Raw genomic sequence first — 16,529 nt, 5'->3', positions numbered from 1 at the left:
ACAAAAATACAATCCCGGAAGGAAAAATATCATTCACGTTGTAGAATGGGGTATTCGAGATTTATGCTTGCAATAAGTCCCTAAAAATTAGCACTATAAAAATTTGCACTTATTCCATATGGTTAAATTTCTTACCCTTGTGAATATTTGGAACTGGATATTAGGCTCAATTTTGAGATTGTTTGAAGATATACAATAATATTTTACTTGGTAGGATGGCTTTAAATATTAAAGATTTATTTGGTACTGAAAATTTGATGTATTCTCCACGAAAGATTGATAAAAAAGGAAGGTTTATAATTGAGTAGCGGATCAGCAAGCCTTTTATTTTAACAAGAATTTGGCACTATAATGAAATGTCAAAATGTTGTTCTTGGTGTTGGAAAACGTATTGGTGTGACCGATAATTATCGCAATATATCTCAATATATATATATAAATATATATTCCTTTTGAAAGGGTTTGAAGATTTTCTTGAGAAATAATTCGACATTAATTTCAAGAATTTCATTTAATATTTCTTCATTTCAATGAAATAGTTTATGTCGATAAATTCCCGCATCTAACATAGCCTAATTACTAACATATATTTGTACAGTACTTCCGAACTCAGAGAAACAATTCTGCAAGTGTTTGCAGATTAGAGCATTTGTATATTATTTGGGCCACGATCAAAACAGAAACGAAAAAAAACTGTATAGTTTCCAGTTCTTAAATCATTGTCAATGCTCATTGTTCTATTTAAAAGAATCAACCGAAATAAGTAGTGAATTGGAAACAAATCAAAGGTTATTAAAATCTTTACAATTTTCTTAAATCAGTTTTGTACCAAGAATTGTGTAATATTTTATTGAGTTATACGTGGATTTAAAGACGACATTTTGCTGGCCTAATAAATTGATAATACCGAGGCGGACATGGATGTAACTGGGCAGATATTGGATTTGTATTGTGCAGAGCAAAACAAAAAATGGAAAAAAAATTTCAATATTTTATGTGTTTTTGTCGGTGTAACTAAATCAACATAAAAAAATAATAAAAATGTTGAATATTGGTTTGTGAACCAATAAAACTGAACAAAATGTGTGTTTTAGTTTCTGTCCATCAATCTACGCTAATGTAATAATCGGTTTATACCATTTTTGGTGGAAATGTCAGTATCAAGGAAAACCTGTATGATTTTGGTAATGACCCCATAACATGTAGGGAATGTGCTAAAACTTATGGGACACATAGTCCAATGTTTATTCTTATGAAAATATATCAGATTCTATTAGGGGCAATCCAAACGAAATGCCAGTCAATAAATATAGAACATCTCACTAGATTTTAGTTGTAATAACAAATAATACATCCTTGGTTGGAGACATTATATCAAGAGCAACACACGATGAAAAGTTCTGAGATTTAAATTGTTAGCAATTATTTTTTTACCAAAGGGTTTAAATACTCGAGTTACAGAAAAATGTGGCTGTGTCCACCACAAACCTGCTAATTTCACAAGTATTACGCTGTGAAATTAGCCGGAAAAAGGACACTAAGGACGAATGTCTTTCCCGTGGTAAGTACCTATGGGCTTTGCTTCCATATCCTCTAACAAGTAGTAGTGGTTTTCAAGTTTCTGCTTTATACGTGATTTTATGAACACTGGTGATAGTTTTGCGCTAAACGATTTTTCAGCACAACTTTGTGAAAAATTTCTGTGGTACACAATTTGTCCTACATTATAGTTTTGACAACGGGTTCTGAGGTTGTAGGAGTGCTGATTTTTCTCGTACGCATCCCTTATGTGCCTACGCCGATCCCGTCTAATTAGTTGGAGACTGTCCTCTTTAGTTATTTTGGCTGTGGGTTCCTCTAACAGTTTTAGATTTCTCAGCAGATCGTATGCGGACCCATGCGTAATCATGTTAATCCCGAAAAGGGCATGATAAGGAGAGCAATTGATCGTTTGGTGAAATGCATTACGTAGTGCACAGCTTATAGACGATAGGTTTTGGTCCCACTGTTTATGATCATTCTTCAAGTAGGCTCTTATGCCTGCAATCAACGAACGGTTTACCCGTTCGGATGCATTGGACTGTGGACTATATAAAGCTGTGTACACATGCTTGATGCCCATCTCCGTGAGAAATGCGTTCAACTCATTAGAACGAAATTGACTTTCGTTGTCAGTTACGAGACACTCGGGTACTCCGTAAACATGGAAAATATGTTGCAATAAGAAGTCTTTGATTGGAGATGCCGTAAATTTTTTTCAAAGGGCAAAGCCAATGAAACTTTGGAAGGTGGTCGAGAACAACGAGAAGGCCAATGTGGCCACTGTTGCTCCTCGGGTATAGTCCAAGGATGTCAACGTACAGGCGTTGAAAGGGACGAACTGATTCCACCAATTTACCCATTGGCGGTTTCAGCGTAATGTTGGGGGCCTTGGTGATCTTGCAAACTTCGCAATTTCGTACATAATGACGCAAATCTTTCACCATTCCGGGCCAGAAAAATGTGCGTCTCAACAACTCAATGTCTTGGCCATTCCACCATGGGCAGCATTGCGGCTGTCATGAGCTCTCGGAATGGTATCATTGCGAAGTCTGTATGGAATCCATAATTTCCAACTAAACTGCTCCTGGGACTCATCTCCTGAGTAGTGGTCAGTCTGGAGGGTCTGGCTTTCTACACAGACGGTTCCAAGATTGAAGAAGGTACCGGAGCTGGCGTCTACTGCGAAAAGCTTTGTCTCGAATACTCATATAGGTTGAACAGCGACTGTAGTGTTTTCCAAGCAGAAGTCTTCGCGATCAAAATGGCTGCAGAGTTGATAAGAAGTCTGGATGCAAAAATCTTTGAACCGGTGACTATCTTCGTTGATAGTAAGCCGGCTCTTAAAGCCATCAAATCCTCAACATCAAGTCTGAGGCCGTTCTTGAGTGTAGAACTGCTTTGGCGAACCTCACAAACGCTGTCCGACTCTGCTGGGTACCGGGACACTGTGACATTGTGGGAAACGATAAGACAGATGAATTGAGAAGACATGGATCCCAATCAACAAGTCTAGAAATCACTGATTCAACCAAACCACCCATATGTCACCTCTTTCGGAGAGTGGAGACGTTCTTTGAAGAACGAGCCAAGGAACTATGGCATAATGAACCAAGGTGCAACGTGTCAAGGGCCATTTGACCGACTCTATCAACAAACAGAACAACTTCACTCTTAAATTTGAGCAAATCAGAAATCAGGGTATTGACGGGAGTCATTAACGGTCATTGCAACATCCGAGCTTTTATCGGCAAATGGCAGGATGATGGCGTGGACTATTGCAGGCTCTGTGAAGATGAGGAGGAAACGGAGACTATTGAACATATGTTATGTCGTTGCCCGATGTTAACTCGAAAGCGATATAGATTAACAGGAGTATACTTTCCTCCAAAGCTTAACCTTCTACTCAAACATTGAACCAACAATCATAAACAACATCATCAAAAATTTGAATTGGCTGGGACGGCGCGACCCATAAGCGTAACTACTTCTCTGACAGTTTTCTACCATCTGTAATGTACACATCTAAAAATTGTTGTAGATGCATATTGCAAAAGAAGTTAAAAGCATCGTGGAACTGGAGCAGAGGTAGGACCTTGGGAGCCTTTTAAATACTAGCTACAGCGGTTGCGGGGTTTGTGTCCTTCTCCACTCAAGCCATATTCGGATTACACAAATTATTATAGACTCCCGATTTATTTGCACTACAAGGATAGAATCATTTGGACAAAAGCTAGAATATTTTACATAAGTATCTATAAAATTACCCCTTGACAATGGTTATGACTCTACAGGGTTCTTCGAAATAAAACTTACAATTTCTATTGCTCTTCAATGTGATGAAGAGTCATTGCCGTATACGATGGCAACAAATGGTTCTCTGATGTTGTGAGAACCGTTCCTCTTTACCCTCGCCGACCTACATCCTAATGGCATATACAGTCGAAATCGCTTATAACGTCGTCGTTTATAACGTCATATCGGTTATAACGACGATATCCAAAAGTCCCAAATCTCTGGGGCCCTTTCGGTTATAGTGATATCGGTTATAGCGACAAATTCCGTCGGTCCCTTGACCGACGTTATAAGCGATTTCGACTGTACATATTTTTTAGGATCCCACATTTGTACACTCACTCCCTCATATAAAGTCCCTAATCCATCATGTGAGAAACGCCTTTTTTTAGGTTTTTAGCAATTCATATTTCTTAGAATCATCCAGAATTCATATTTATTCAAAACATTGTTTTATATTATATTTATAAAAGTACAGAAAATTATAGATTCTTGAAAATTTCCTCAGTTGTTTTCGTATAAAGTATGCATATAAACTTTATGTAGTTGTGAAGTTGATGTTATCATAGAGTTATCTTTTATGTTATACTAATATCATAAAGGGTTAATAAAGGGTGAAAGTATCTTCTGTTTACCAACGAATATTTCTTTCGTTTGTTTTGATTTTCAGAACTAGCAGACAAAAATACAATGCATATTCTGTTATGAAAGCTATTCTAGTAAAGAGAGTCATTGTATGTATGTATCAAGGCTATGTATGTAGCTGAGGAAAGTATGAATGTTAATCCAATATTAAAAAAAAAACGTATAAAGATAATTAATAATAGGTATTGAACATTGTTACATACATATGATGAGCTCTCTCAATGTTTTCTCTGATCAGTACAACACATTCATAAATGTGACAAAAAAAATTAAACACTTACCAACATACGTTGATCATAGTGAAGGCCTCCATTAGATGAGTATGCTGCAGATTTGTTTTTCCTAGAGGTGGATTTCATCCATTTGATATTGTTGTTTTGTTGCTCAAGAAATTCAAGTATCAAGGAATTCCTTGTACTAATCGCACAGTAAAAGACTAAATAATATAATAATATAATATAATTACAAATTACAATATTTTGATTATAGAAATTTATAGCCAGGCTTATTCCATTATTATTCAAGATCAAGCTATGTGTGAATGAACATAATTTTCAAAAATATAGATAATGAATCAGAATATATTATGTTAAATTATTGGGTACATAGCGATTATGGCTTTCGTATGAGATTGTGGCGTCTGAGTGACGTCAACGATATCTTAAGTGAACATGGTTGTTGTTTCTATAAAAATTTTCAGCATCATTTGACTTCCCGAAATGGGCATAACCAGAATGAACGAAATACAAAGTCTGTTAGATACTATAAGCTTAACTGGTTCTAACCCAGCGCGATGGTTTACAACTCTTCCTTGTCGATTCAAGCTGAATATTATGTGTTGGATATGATTATCATTGGTTTGTGCAGTTTGAGAGGTAATGGATTGACATTCGGAAGATGCCTACTCAATGCTGATTGAAAAAGCCAATATGGGTCAGGACGGTTTCCAAGCACAGCCACATACGGAAGTTTTGGTGTAGATGAACAGGATTAGTACCAACGATTGTTTTTCTGAGATACGGTTTTCACAATTTAGTTTCAGGACAGACTAATTACTCGTCTTCATATTCGAATATTGCTCTAGCTTCTGTTTCAGAAAAGTTGGTGTTTTCCTTTTGGGATTTGGGGTATGGACCTCAAGTGTGACTCGAGGTTATGTCACTCAAATCAAATTGGTGACCACATATATATTAAGCAAATTCGAGGCTGACCAAATCTTGTTTAAAAGAAGATTTGGCACTCCGGAATGAAGAGACTTGACAATCGACTGATTTGAGTTTCTTCGGGTTTGGTATTGATGGCCGTCCACTCGATGGGAAATGTACCCAATTTTTGCATGAAACTCAATTAATCGCAATTCTTGATTTTCCCAAAGATTTATAGCCGGGTGCCTACCCTGTGGGTAAGACACTAAACTATTTGATACGTTTCGTCGAAACACTCCAGCACTTGTTTCCAAATACAGAAATACAATCCCGGAAGGAAAAATATCATTCACGTTGTAGAATGGGGTATTCGAGATTTATGCTTGCAATAAGTCCCTAAAAATTAGCACTATAAAAATTTGCACTTATTCCATATGGGTTAAATTTCTTACCCTTGTGAATATTTGGAACTGGATATTAGGCTCAATTTTGAGATTGTTTGAAGATATACAATAATATTTTGCTTGGTAGGATGGCTTTAAATATTAAAGATTTATTTGGTACTGAAAATTTGATGTATTCTCCACGAAAGATTGATAAAAAAGGAAGGTTTATAATTGAGTAGCGGATCAGCAAGCCTTTTATTTTAACAAGAATTTGGCACTATAATGAAATGTCAAAATGTTGTTCTTGGTGTTGGAAAACGTATTGGTGTGACCGATAATTATCGGAATATATCTCAATATATATATAAATATATATTCCTTTTGAAAGGGTTTGAAGATTTCCTTGAGAAATAATTCGACATTAATTTCAAGAATTTCATTTAATATTTCTTTATTTCAATTGTTGTGTGTCACCATCACATTATGTTGCCATGCTTTTTGATATTCAGTATTTTGTTTTGTTGAGTTGGTCAGTGCCACAACGAGTTCATTGCTTTAATTGTTTCTTTGTTTTCAGAGCGCTACTCATATGAAGTTCATTGCTTCATGCTCACTCATATGTTGGGCGACAGTTTAGAGTTTCCAATTGAAAACTCAAATACTATTGTAATGAGTCAGAGTTCGGCCAATGGGAATGAAGAATATCCCAATAGTAAATTTCATTGAGTGAAATTCCAGAATATGAGTATGAATGAAAATATGAAAAGCATAACAACATATGTAAAAATATCAAATACACACATACAAATATACCTAGTTGTAAAATAGATTTGTAAGAACTCTTTTCTGATTGGTTAACAGAAAAGAGTATTGAGTGATATCTAGATTTAAGAAATTTTGTTAGAATTAAGAATTTTATTATAAATACCGAAAGGAAAAATAAAGAAGTCAGACTTGTGCTGACATCCATCAAACTTGCTCTATCAGCAAGCCGACAACAAAAATAAACGGTGTTTGAAAAACTTATTACATGGCGATCCTGCCAAATCTTGCTCTCTAGTCAGCAAGTATCCTGCGTTCCATCCGCAGTTCCTGCGTCCTATCCGCAGTCGGGAAAAAGCAGATCCTGCGTCAAGCCGCAGATCTCTGCTAAAATTTTTTTTTTTCTTTGAAGACACTGCCATACTGTCCGGGCAGTCCGATCCAAGCCGTGGATCGTGGATTCACCACAGATGTCGGGACCGCAGCCGCTAACCATTCAAGAATACAGAAGACGAAACGGACTCAATAATGCAAAAGAAGAGGACATAAAAATCCCGAAAGTCACAAAACCGAGGACGAGAGGAGGTTATACGTGGAGGCTCAAAAAGGAAAGAGCTCTACTGATTCGTGAGGTAAATTCCGATCCGCCACCTCCATGGGAACGTGCTTCCAGGCTCTGGATACGCATCGATGAAATAGATTTCCTATTAAAAAACTATCTCAGCGCTAGGAGTTTAAAAAGAGAATAAAACGCTGCATCAATCTGCAGACGTTAGGACCAGTAAGCGCGTTGCGCTCGTGGTCAACAGTTTGTATTTAAAAAAAAGAAAGAATATATAAAATGGATTAATAAATAACTAATAAAAGGACAAAAAGACAATATTTATAAATGGGGAGTACACAAACAAAAATCAGCGAGGTGATACAGGCTACGGCCAATGCACCAACAGCCGTTAGTATTAGCATTGAGGTACTAATATTAGTTTGTATAATAATAACTTTGGTAGTTATTATTAGATACCTAAGAAAATACGTAAAGAAACAAATACGCAAGCAACAAGCCAGGTTAAGTGCGTTGCAGTAGAAACCGAGACTAAAAATTGTAATACCATGATTAATTGAAGAAACATAACATTGTAGTTAAAAATTGTAATACCATGATTAATTGAAGAAAAATAATATTGTAGTTAAGAATTGTAATAGACCATGGATAAGGTTTTACAGTCTTTAGGTATATTAATATCAAATGCGAGAAAGTCATTGAGCAAACCGTACACAAAGGAAACCATAGGAAAAAAGAAATTAGAGTTAGAAAACTTACAAACAGACTTTAAGAACATACTAGAAAAAGAAGAGCTCATAGATCCAGTTAAGTTTCGGACGAGGTTTAACGAATTGAAAGCTGAAGCTTTAGGCTTATTATTAGAACACTCAGAATCAGCTCAACAGGTTAGAGATAAAAACACTGCAGAACAAGAAGGCAAGATGGAGACCAGTGATCTGAAGACTATTGTTACTTTAATACCGGTTTTTACAGGTAAAAAAGAAGATTTGGAGAGTTTCGCTGCTAATCTAGAGTTAGTATACGAGACAGTTCCCGAGGAAAAGAGAGAATTCTTCTTTAAATATGTCTTTTGTTCAAGATTAGATAGTCGGGTCAAGAATAGGGTGAAACAGAAAGGAGTACCTAAGAACATTACTGAATTATTGTCTGCCTTAAAAGCAGCCTATAAGCCCGTAAAGTCGTCTAATGCCATTTTGAACGAATTGACTGGTTTAACTCAGAGAAATAACAACTTGCAAGGTTTCGCTAATAAAATAGAAAGTCTTGTTTCTGAGCTTAACGAGATTCAGATTTCTGATTTAGGTGAACAATGTAGAGAAGCAATAATAGCTACTAACAACCTGACAGCATTCAATACATTCTTGAATGGGCTTCAGGATCAACAAATTGTTTCAACTATTGAGGCTAGTCGTGTATCGACATTTGCCGATGCTTTGCGAATTGCAGAAAGATACGTATCTCGTACGAAACAGAAAGACGTAATGTACCATAATGCACAATCTTATAGGGATAATAAACATGGTATAAAGAAATATTACAATAACGGTAATAACAACAAACGATATAACAACAATAACGGTAACAATGACAGTAATAATAATAATAATAATGGCTACAACCGAAATAAAGGTAATAAAAACAACAAAAATAATAACAGGAATGGACGTAATAACAGCAATAATAATAACAATAATAGGAATAATAATGGAAATAGGAAAAACAATAACAACTGGAACAATAATAACCATAATGGTAACAATAACAGAAACAACAATAACTACAATAGTAGGGATTATAATGTTAACCAGGTACAAGATCAGGGAAACTTTCAAGTTCCGGAGACCCCAAGACCTTCGTCTTCGGAGAGCACACAATAAAAAACAGAAACATTTTCAGTATATCATCTAACCTCAAAAATTATGTGAGATTGAATATAATAGATGTAGATTATCCACTCACGTTCTTGATTGATACAGGTGCAGATATTTCTTTGTGTAAGGAGAAATTTTTGTACCGTTATGAGGAAAATCCAGATGATTATTGCAATCTAACAGGCATTTCGAGGGAAATAATTAAATCTTTTGGGTCAACTAGTGTTAAAACAGATATAAATGGTATGGTAATTGAACATAGTGTTCAGCTAGTATCAAATGATATTCCACTTAGTACAGATGGGATTTTAGGCAGAGATTTTTTATCGAAATATAAGTGTAACGTTGATTATGATAGGTATATCCTAACATTTAATTTAAATGGTGAAAGCATCACAATTCCTATACATGATAGTTCTTTCAAAATTAATCAGGTAGTTGTACCAAAAAGGAGTGAAATCATTCTACCTTTTACCATCAATTTGGTAGAAGATGCAGTAGTATTAAATCGGGAAATTACGAAAGGTGTGTTTTTGGCTAATTCTATAATTCCGAAAAATGGAAATAAGCATATCAAATTACTGAACGTTACTGACCAAGACATGACGATAGATCATATGAAATTAGAAACAGTTCCTTTAAGCAATTATGATATACTTACAGTTAACCATTCTTACTCACACAGTAGTTATACGGATGAACGTTTTGAGAGGTTAATAAGCAAAATTAATTTAGATGACTTAAGTGAAGGTCATAGGAAAGAAATTGTAGCTATATTAAGGAAATACCAGTCAACATTCCATCTTGAAGATGAGGATTTAACGACAAACAATTTTTATAAGCAGAAAATTAACCTTGAAGACAAAAATCCTGTTTATATAAAGAATTATAGACTACCACAAGCACATAAGGAAGAAATAAATGCTCAAGTACAAGATCTTTTGAAAAGTAGAGTAATTGAACCATCAGTTAGTCCTTATAATGCACCATTGCTTTTAGTTCCAAAGAAAGGACAGACGGATTTGAAGAAATGGAGATTAGTTGTAGATTTTAGGAAACTTAATGATAAGATTGTTAATGACAAGTTTCCATTAACTCGTTTGGACGATATTTTGGATAGATTGGGTAGAGCGAAATATTTTTCGACGTTAGATATGACTAGTTCTTTTCATCAGATTGAACTTGATCCTAAGTCAAGACCACTGACAGCATTTTCGACATCTAATGGGCATTATCAGTATACAAGGTTACCTTTTGGTCTTAAAATATCATCTAATAGTTTTCAACGTATGTTGACAATAGCCTTATCTGGTTTGGAGTCTGAAGCATTTCTTTATGTGGATGACATAATAGTTTTTGGATGTAGTTTCAAACACCACAATGAGAATCTCATTAAGGTACTAGATAGACTGAATAGGTACAATTTGAAACTCAACCCTAATAAATGTTGTTTTTTGAAACCAGAAGTAGTTTATTTAGGTCATTTAATAACTCCTAATGGAATTAAGCCAGATCCTTCAAAATACGATGCAATAACCAAGTATCCAGTTCCAAAAAACGCAGATGACGTTAGAAGATTCGTAGCATTTTGTAATTACTATAGACGATTCATTAAAATTTTTGCCGAAATAACTACATGTTTGAACTCATTATCTAAGAAGAACACTAAATTTGAATGGACGGAACAATGCCAAAAGTCATTTGAGACACTTAAGAATAAATTGATAACACCACCAATTTTACAGTATCCAGATTTTGATAAACCTTTTATACTAACTACAGATGCTTCTGATTTTGCTCTAGGTGCAATACTATCGCAAGGAGAAATAGGAAATGATAGACCAATATCTTATGCAAGCCGCTCTTTGAATAAACATGAGAAGAATAAGCCAGTCATTGAAAAGGAATTATTAGGTATACATTGGGGAATTCAGTTTTTCCATCCTTATCTTTATGGTAGGAAATTTATAGTGGTTACGGATCATCGTCCACTAGTCTCATTGTTTTCTCATAAGAATCCAAGTTCCAAGTTGACAAGAATTAGAGTAGAATTATCAGACTATGATTTTGAAATTGTGTATAAGAAAGGAATTAATAATACTAATGCTGATGCACTTTCACGTATTAAAATAGACTCCAATATATTAAAAACAATGATACCTCAGAATATTGACGAAAAAGTTAAGAAATCGCTGGTGATAACACGAGGAATGAAAAATAAATTGCGCAATATGGATAAAGATAATGAGATGACATATCCCGATGAGCCTGATCAACTCAAAGTAGTGGAATGTACATCCATTAAAGATATAAAGCTAGCTAAAAAATTAAAATTTATAATTGATGTGTCGACAAAAGAATTCACTTTTCTTGATAATCATTCTGTGAACGAATTGGCCATAAGATGTAGTGACAATCCTTATTATCTAGATAATATTTTGGAGAAGCTATCATCTGAGTTAAGCAGATTGAGTATTAAGAATATCGCACTTAGTAAAAGTGACGATATATTTGAAATAATAACCCATGGGAAATTTAAAGAAAAAATGAATAAATATTTGAAAAATAGTGACGTCAGAATTCTTTTATATGAAAATCCTCGAAAAATATTTAATGAAAAAGAAAAATATGAATTGATAAAATTATATCATGATACACCATGCGGAGGTCATTTTGGAGTAAGAAAAACATTATTAAAACTAAAACAGAAATATATATGGAAGAACATGTGCAAGATGGTAAAGAAATACGTATCTACATGTGATTTGTGCCAAAGAAATAAACAGATTAGACATACCAAAGAACCGTTAATGAAAACTGATACACCGGTAAATAGCTTTGATACAGTAGTAATTGACACTGTAGGACCCTTAAGACCCTCAGATAATTATAGATACATTTTAACTATGCAATGTGAGTTAACAAAATATATAATAGCAGTACCAATGCAGACAAAAGAAGCTAAATCAATAGCTAGAAGTTTAAATGAATATTTAATATTAAAGTACGGAATATTTAAGACTCTAAAATCTGACAGAGGATCAGAATTTGTTAATGAACTGATGGATGAGATGTGTAAACTGTTGAATATAGAACAGAAATTTTCCACACCTTACCATCATGAAACAGTAGGTTCAGTAGAAAGAAATCATAGAGTCCTTAATGAATATTTTCTTACTTTTGTTAATAATGATAATTGGAATGAATGGATACCGTATTATGCTTTTGCATACAACATCACACCACATGTTGACACAGGGTATTCACCATTCGAATTAATTTTTGGAAAATTACCAACAATGCCAGGCGAAAAAGTAATGAATAGTGAACAGGTATATGATACAGAGAATTATGCTAAGGAATTAAAACTTAGGTTAAAAATTTCATTAGATAATGCTAGAAACATAATTGAACAAACTAAAATTAAGAGAAGTTTAAATTCATTAGATAGTACGAATAGAATAGACATTAAAATAGGAGATTTAGTTTTAGTTAGAAAGGAAAATAGAAGAAAGAATGAATCACCTTATCATGGTCCATATGAAGTAATCAATATTGAAAATTTAAATGTAACTATAAGAATTAATAACAAAGAGAAAACATTTCATAAAAATTTGTTAAAGAAATATCAAAACTAATCTTAAGCCAAAATATTTTGAATAATAAACTTATTATATGTATGAATGTAACAAAAAAAAAAAAAAAAAAAAAAAAAATATTTTATTACCAAATACAAAAAAAAAAAAAAAAACAAAGAACAAAGAGAAATACTTAGCCCACTTAAGATCATATTCAATGAAAACAATTATGTAATTTTAACTACTTATAAAAAAAAGAGAAAAAGAAACATAAATTATGTGTTACTTGAAACCTAAAGAATTTGTCATAAAATGCACACAATTTGTTTATGCACACAAAAAAAAAAATTGTATACATTTCTTTTAAGGGTGAGGGTGTTGTGTGTCACCATCACATTATGTTGCCATGCTTTTTGATATTCAGTATTTTGTTTTGTTGAGTTGGTCAGTGCCACAACGAGTTCATTGCTTTCATTGTTTCTTTGTTTTCAAAGCGCTACTCATATGAAGTTCATTGCTTCATGCTCACTCATATGTTGGGCGACAGTTTAGAGTTTCCAATTGAAAACTCAAATACTATTGTAATGAGTCAGAGTTCGGCCAATGGGAATGAAGAATATCCCAATAGTAAATTTCATTGAGTGAAATTCCAGAATATGAGTATGAATGAAAATATGAAAAGCATAACAACATATGTAAAAATATCAAATACACACATACAAATATACCTAGTTGTAAAATAGATTTGTAAGAACTCTTTTCTGATTGGTTAACAGAAAAGAGTATTGAGTGATATCTAGATTTAAGAAATTTTGTTAGAATTAAGAATTTTATTATAAATACCGAAAGGAAAAATAAAGAAGTCAGGCTTGTGCTGACATCCATCAAACTTGCTCTATCTAGCCGACAACAAAAATAAACGGTGTTTGAAAAACTTATTACACAATGAAATAGTTTATGTCGATAAATTTCCGCATCTAACATAGCCTAATTACTAACATATGTTTGTACAGTACTTCCGAACTCAGAGAAACAATTCTGCAAGTGTTTGCAGATTAGAGCATTTGTATATTATTTGGGCCACGATCAAAACAGAAACGAAAAAAACTGTATAGTTTCCAGTTCTTAAATCATTGTCAATGCTCATTGTTCTATTTAAAAGAATCAACCGAAATAAGTAGTGAATTGGAAACAAATCAAAGGTTATTAAAATCTTTACAATTTTCTTAAATCAGTTTTGTACCAAGAATTGTGTAATATTTTATTGAGTTATACGTGGATTTAAAGACGACATTTTGCTGGCCTAATAAATTGATAATCCCGAGGCGGACATGGATGTAACTGGGCAGATATTGGATTTGTATTGTGCAGAGCAAAACAAAAAATGGAAAAAAATTGCAATATTTTATGTGTTTTTGTCGGTGTAACTAAATCAACTTAAAAAAAATAATAAAAATGTTGAATATTGGTTTGTGAACCAATAAAACTGAACAAAATGTGTGTTTTAGTTTCTGTCCATCAATCTACGCTAATGTAATAATCGGTTTATACCATTTTTGGTGGAAATGTCAGTATCAAGGAAAACCTGTATGATTTTGGTAATGACCCCATAACATGTAGGGAATGGGCTAAAACTTATGGGACACATAGTCCAATGTTTATTCTTATGAAAATATATCAGATTCTATTAGGGGCAATCCAAACGAAATGCCAGTCAATAAATATTGAACATCTCACTAGATTTTAGTTGTAATAACAAATAATACATCCTTGGTTGGAGACATTATATCAAGAGCAACACACGATGAAAAGTTCTGAGATTTAAATAGTTAGCAATTATTTTTTTACCAAAGGGTTCAAATACTCGAGTTACAGAAAAATGTGGCTGTGTCCACCACAAACCTGCTAATTTCACAAGTATTACGCTGTGAAATTAGCCGGAAAAAGGACACTAAGGACGAATGTCTTTCCCGTGGTAAGTACCTATGGGCTTTGCTTCCATATCCTCTAACAAGTAGTAGTGGTTTTCAAGTTTCTGCTTTATACGTGCTTTTATGAACACTGGTGATAGTTTTGCGCTAAACGATTTTTCAGCACAACTTTGTGAAAAATTTCTGTGGTACACAATTTGTCCTACATTATAGTTTTGACAACGGGTTCTGAGGTTGCAGGAGTGCTGATTTTTCTCGTACGCATTCCTTATGTGCCTACGCCGATCCCGTCTAATTAGTTGGAGACTGTCCTCTTTAGTTATTTTGGCTGTGGGTTCCTCTAACAGTTTTAGATTTCTCAGCAGATCGTATGCGGACCCATGCGTAATCATGTTAATCCCGAAAAGGGCATGATAAGGAGAGCAATTGATCGTTTGGTGAAATGCATTACGTAGTGCACAGCTTATAGACGATAGGTTTTGGTCCCACTGTTTATGATCATTCTTCAAGTAGGCTCTTATGCCTGCAATCAACGAACGGTTTACCCGTTCGGATGCATTGGACTGTGGACTATATAAAGCTGTGTACACATGCTTGATGCCCATCTCCGTGAGAAATGCGTTCAACTCATTAGAACGAAATTGACTTTCGTTGTCAGTTACGAGACACTCGGGTACTCCGTAAACATGGAAAATATGTTGCAATAAGAAGTCTTTGATTGGAGATGCCGTAAATTTTTTCAAAGGGCAAAGCCAATGAAACTTTGAAAGGTGGTCGAGAACAACGAGAAGGCCAATGTGGCCACTGTTGCTCCTCGGGTATAGTCCAAGGATGTCAACGTCCAGGCGTTGAAAGGGACGAACTGATTCCACCAATTTACCCATTGGCGGTTTCAGCGCAATGTTGGGGGCCTTGGTGATCTTGCAAACTTCGCAATTTCGTACATAATGACGCAAATCTTTCACCATTCCGGGCCAGAAAAATGTGCGTCTCAACAACTCCAATGTCTTGGCCATTCCACCATGGGCAGCATTGCGGCTGTCATGAGCTCTCGGAATGGTATCATTGCGAAGTCTGTATGGAATCCATAATTTCCAACTAAACTGCTCCTGGGACTCATCTCCTGAGTAGTGGTCAGTGCGATAACATACGTATTTATCTACAATTTTCATGTCCGGGTACTTGCTTGGGTCATTACTGATTTTAGCTTTTTGGTGACAATAATCGTCATCTTCAAAATGAGGGGAGTCTAAAGCTACCCCTCGCTCAGAAATCTCCAAAGATGAAATTTCATCATGCGGAATTCTCGAGAGAGCATCAGGAACGATATGGTCTTTTTCCTTCCTGTGGCTTATGCTAAATCTATAAGGCTGCAGCTTAAAGACCCGTCGGGCTAGCCTTCCACTTAAGTCAGGCTGCCGCATAAGCCACAGGCTTGAGTGGTCTGTTACCACTTCAAATTCCTGAAGCTCAAGATAGCATCGAAATTTCTTGATAGCTTCAAGAGCAGCTAAACACTCACGCTCCGTAACACTATAGTTACGTTGCGCGGTGTTTAACTTTTTGCCCATGAAGGCTATCGGCTTTTCATTACCCTCATCATCGAGTTGGACGAGCACAGCACCGATGCCAAAGTCACTTGCATCACAATGTAAATAGAATTTTCTAGAAAAATCTGGATTATTTAACACTGGTGCAGAGGTGAGAAGTGACTTGACACGTTCAAACGCTCGCTGTGCATCGTCAGTCCAACTGAATTTACGCTTTGTCGTCACAACCTCGGTGATGGGGAATGTTTCTGTAGAGAAGTTT

General features: G+C 34.8%; 2 protein-coding genes across 6 annotated transcripts in view; one reads left to right on the top strand and one right to left on the bottom strand.

The window, feature by feature from the left end:
• The window catches only part of side-VII (sidestep VII transmembrane protein), a 1,783,907-nt gene that overhangs the window by 338,406 nt on the left and 1,428,972 nt on the right, over positions 1–16,529 (bottom strand). The window lies entirely within an intron of this gene.
• Positions 5,565–11,086, top strand: LOC141406747 (uncharacterized). The gene is made up of 2 exons (XM_073992728.1): positions 5,565–9,422; positions 9,525–11,086. Exon 1 carries the CDS (start codon positions 7,979–7,981, stop codon positions 9,212–9,214), a length of 1,236 nt encoding a protein of 411 aa, XP_073848829.1. The 5' UTR covers positions 5,565–7,978; the 3' UTR covers positions 9,215–9,422; positions 9,525–11,086.

Source organism: Musca autumnalis, unplaced genomic scaffold (genome assembly GCF_047663935.1).
Source record: "Musca autumnalis isolate F117 unplaced genomic scaffold, ASM4766393v1 scaffold_1, whole genome shotgun sequence".
In the NCBI taxonomy this organism is placed as follows: Eukaryota; Metazoa; Arthropoda; class Insecta; order Diptera; family Muscidae; genus Musca; species Musca autumnalis.
This window is presented reverse-complemented; position numbering and strand designations above follow the sequence as displayed.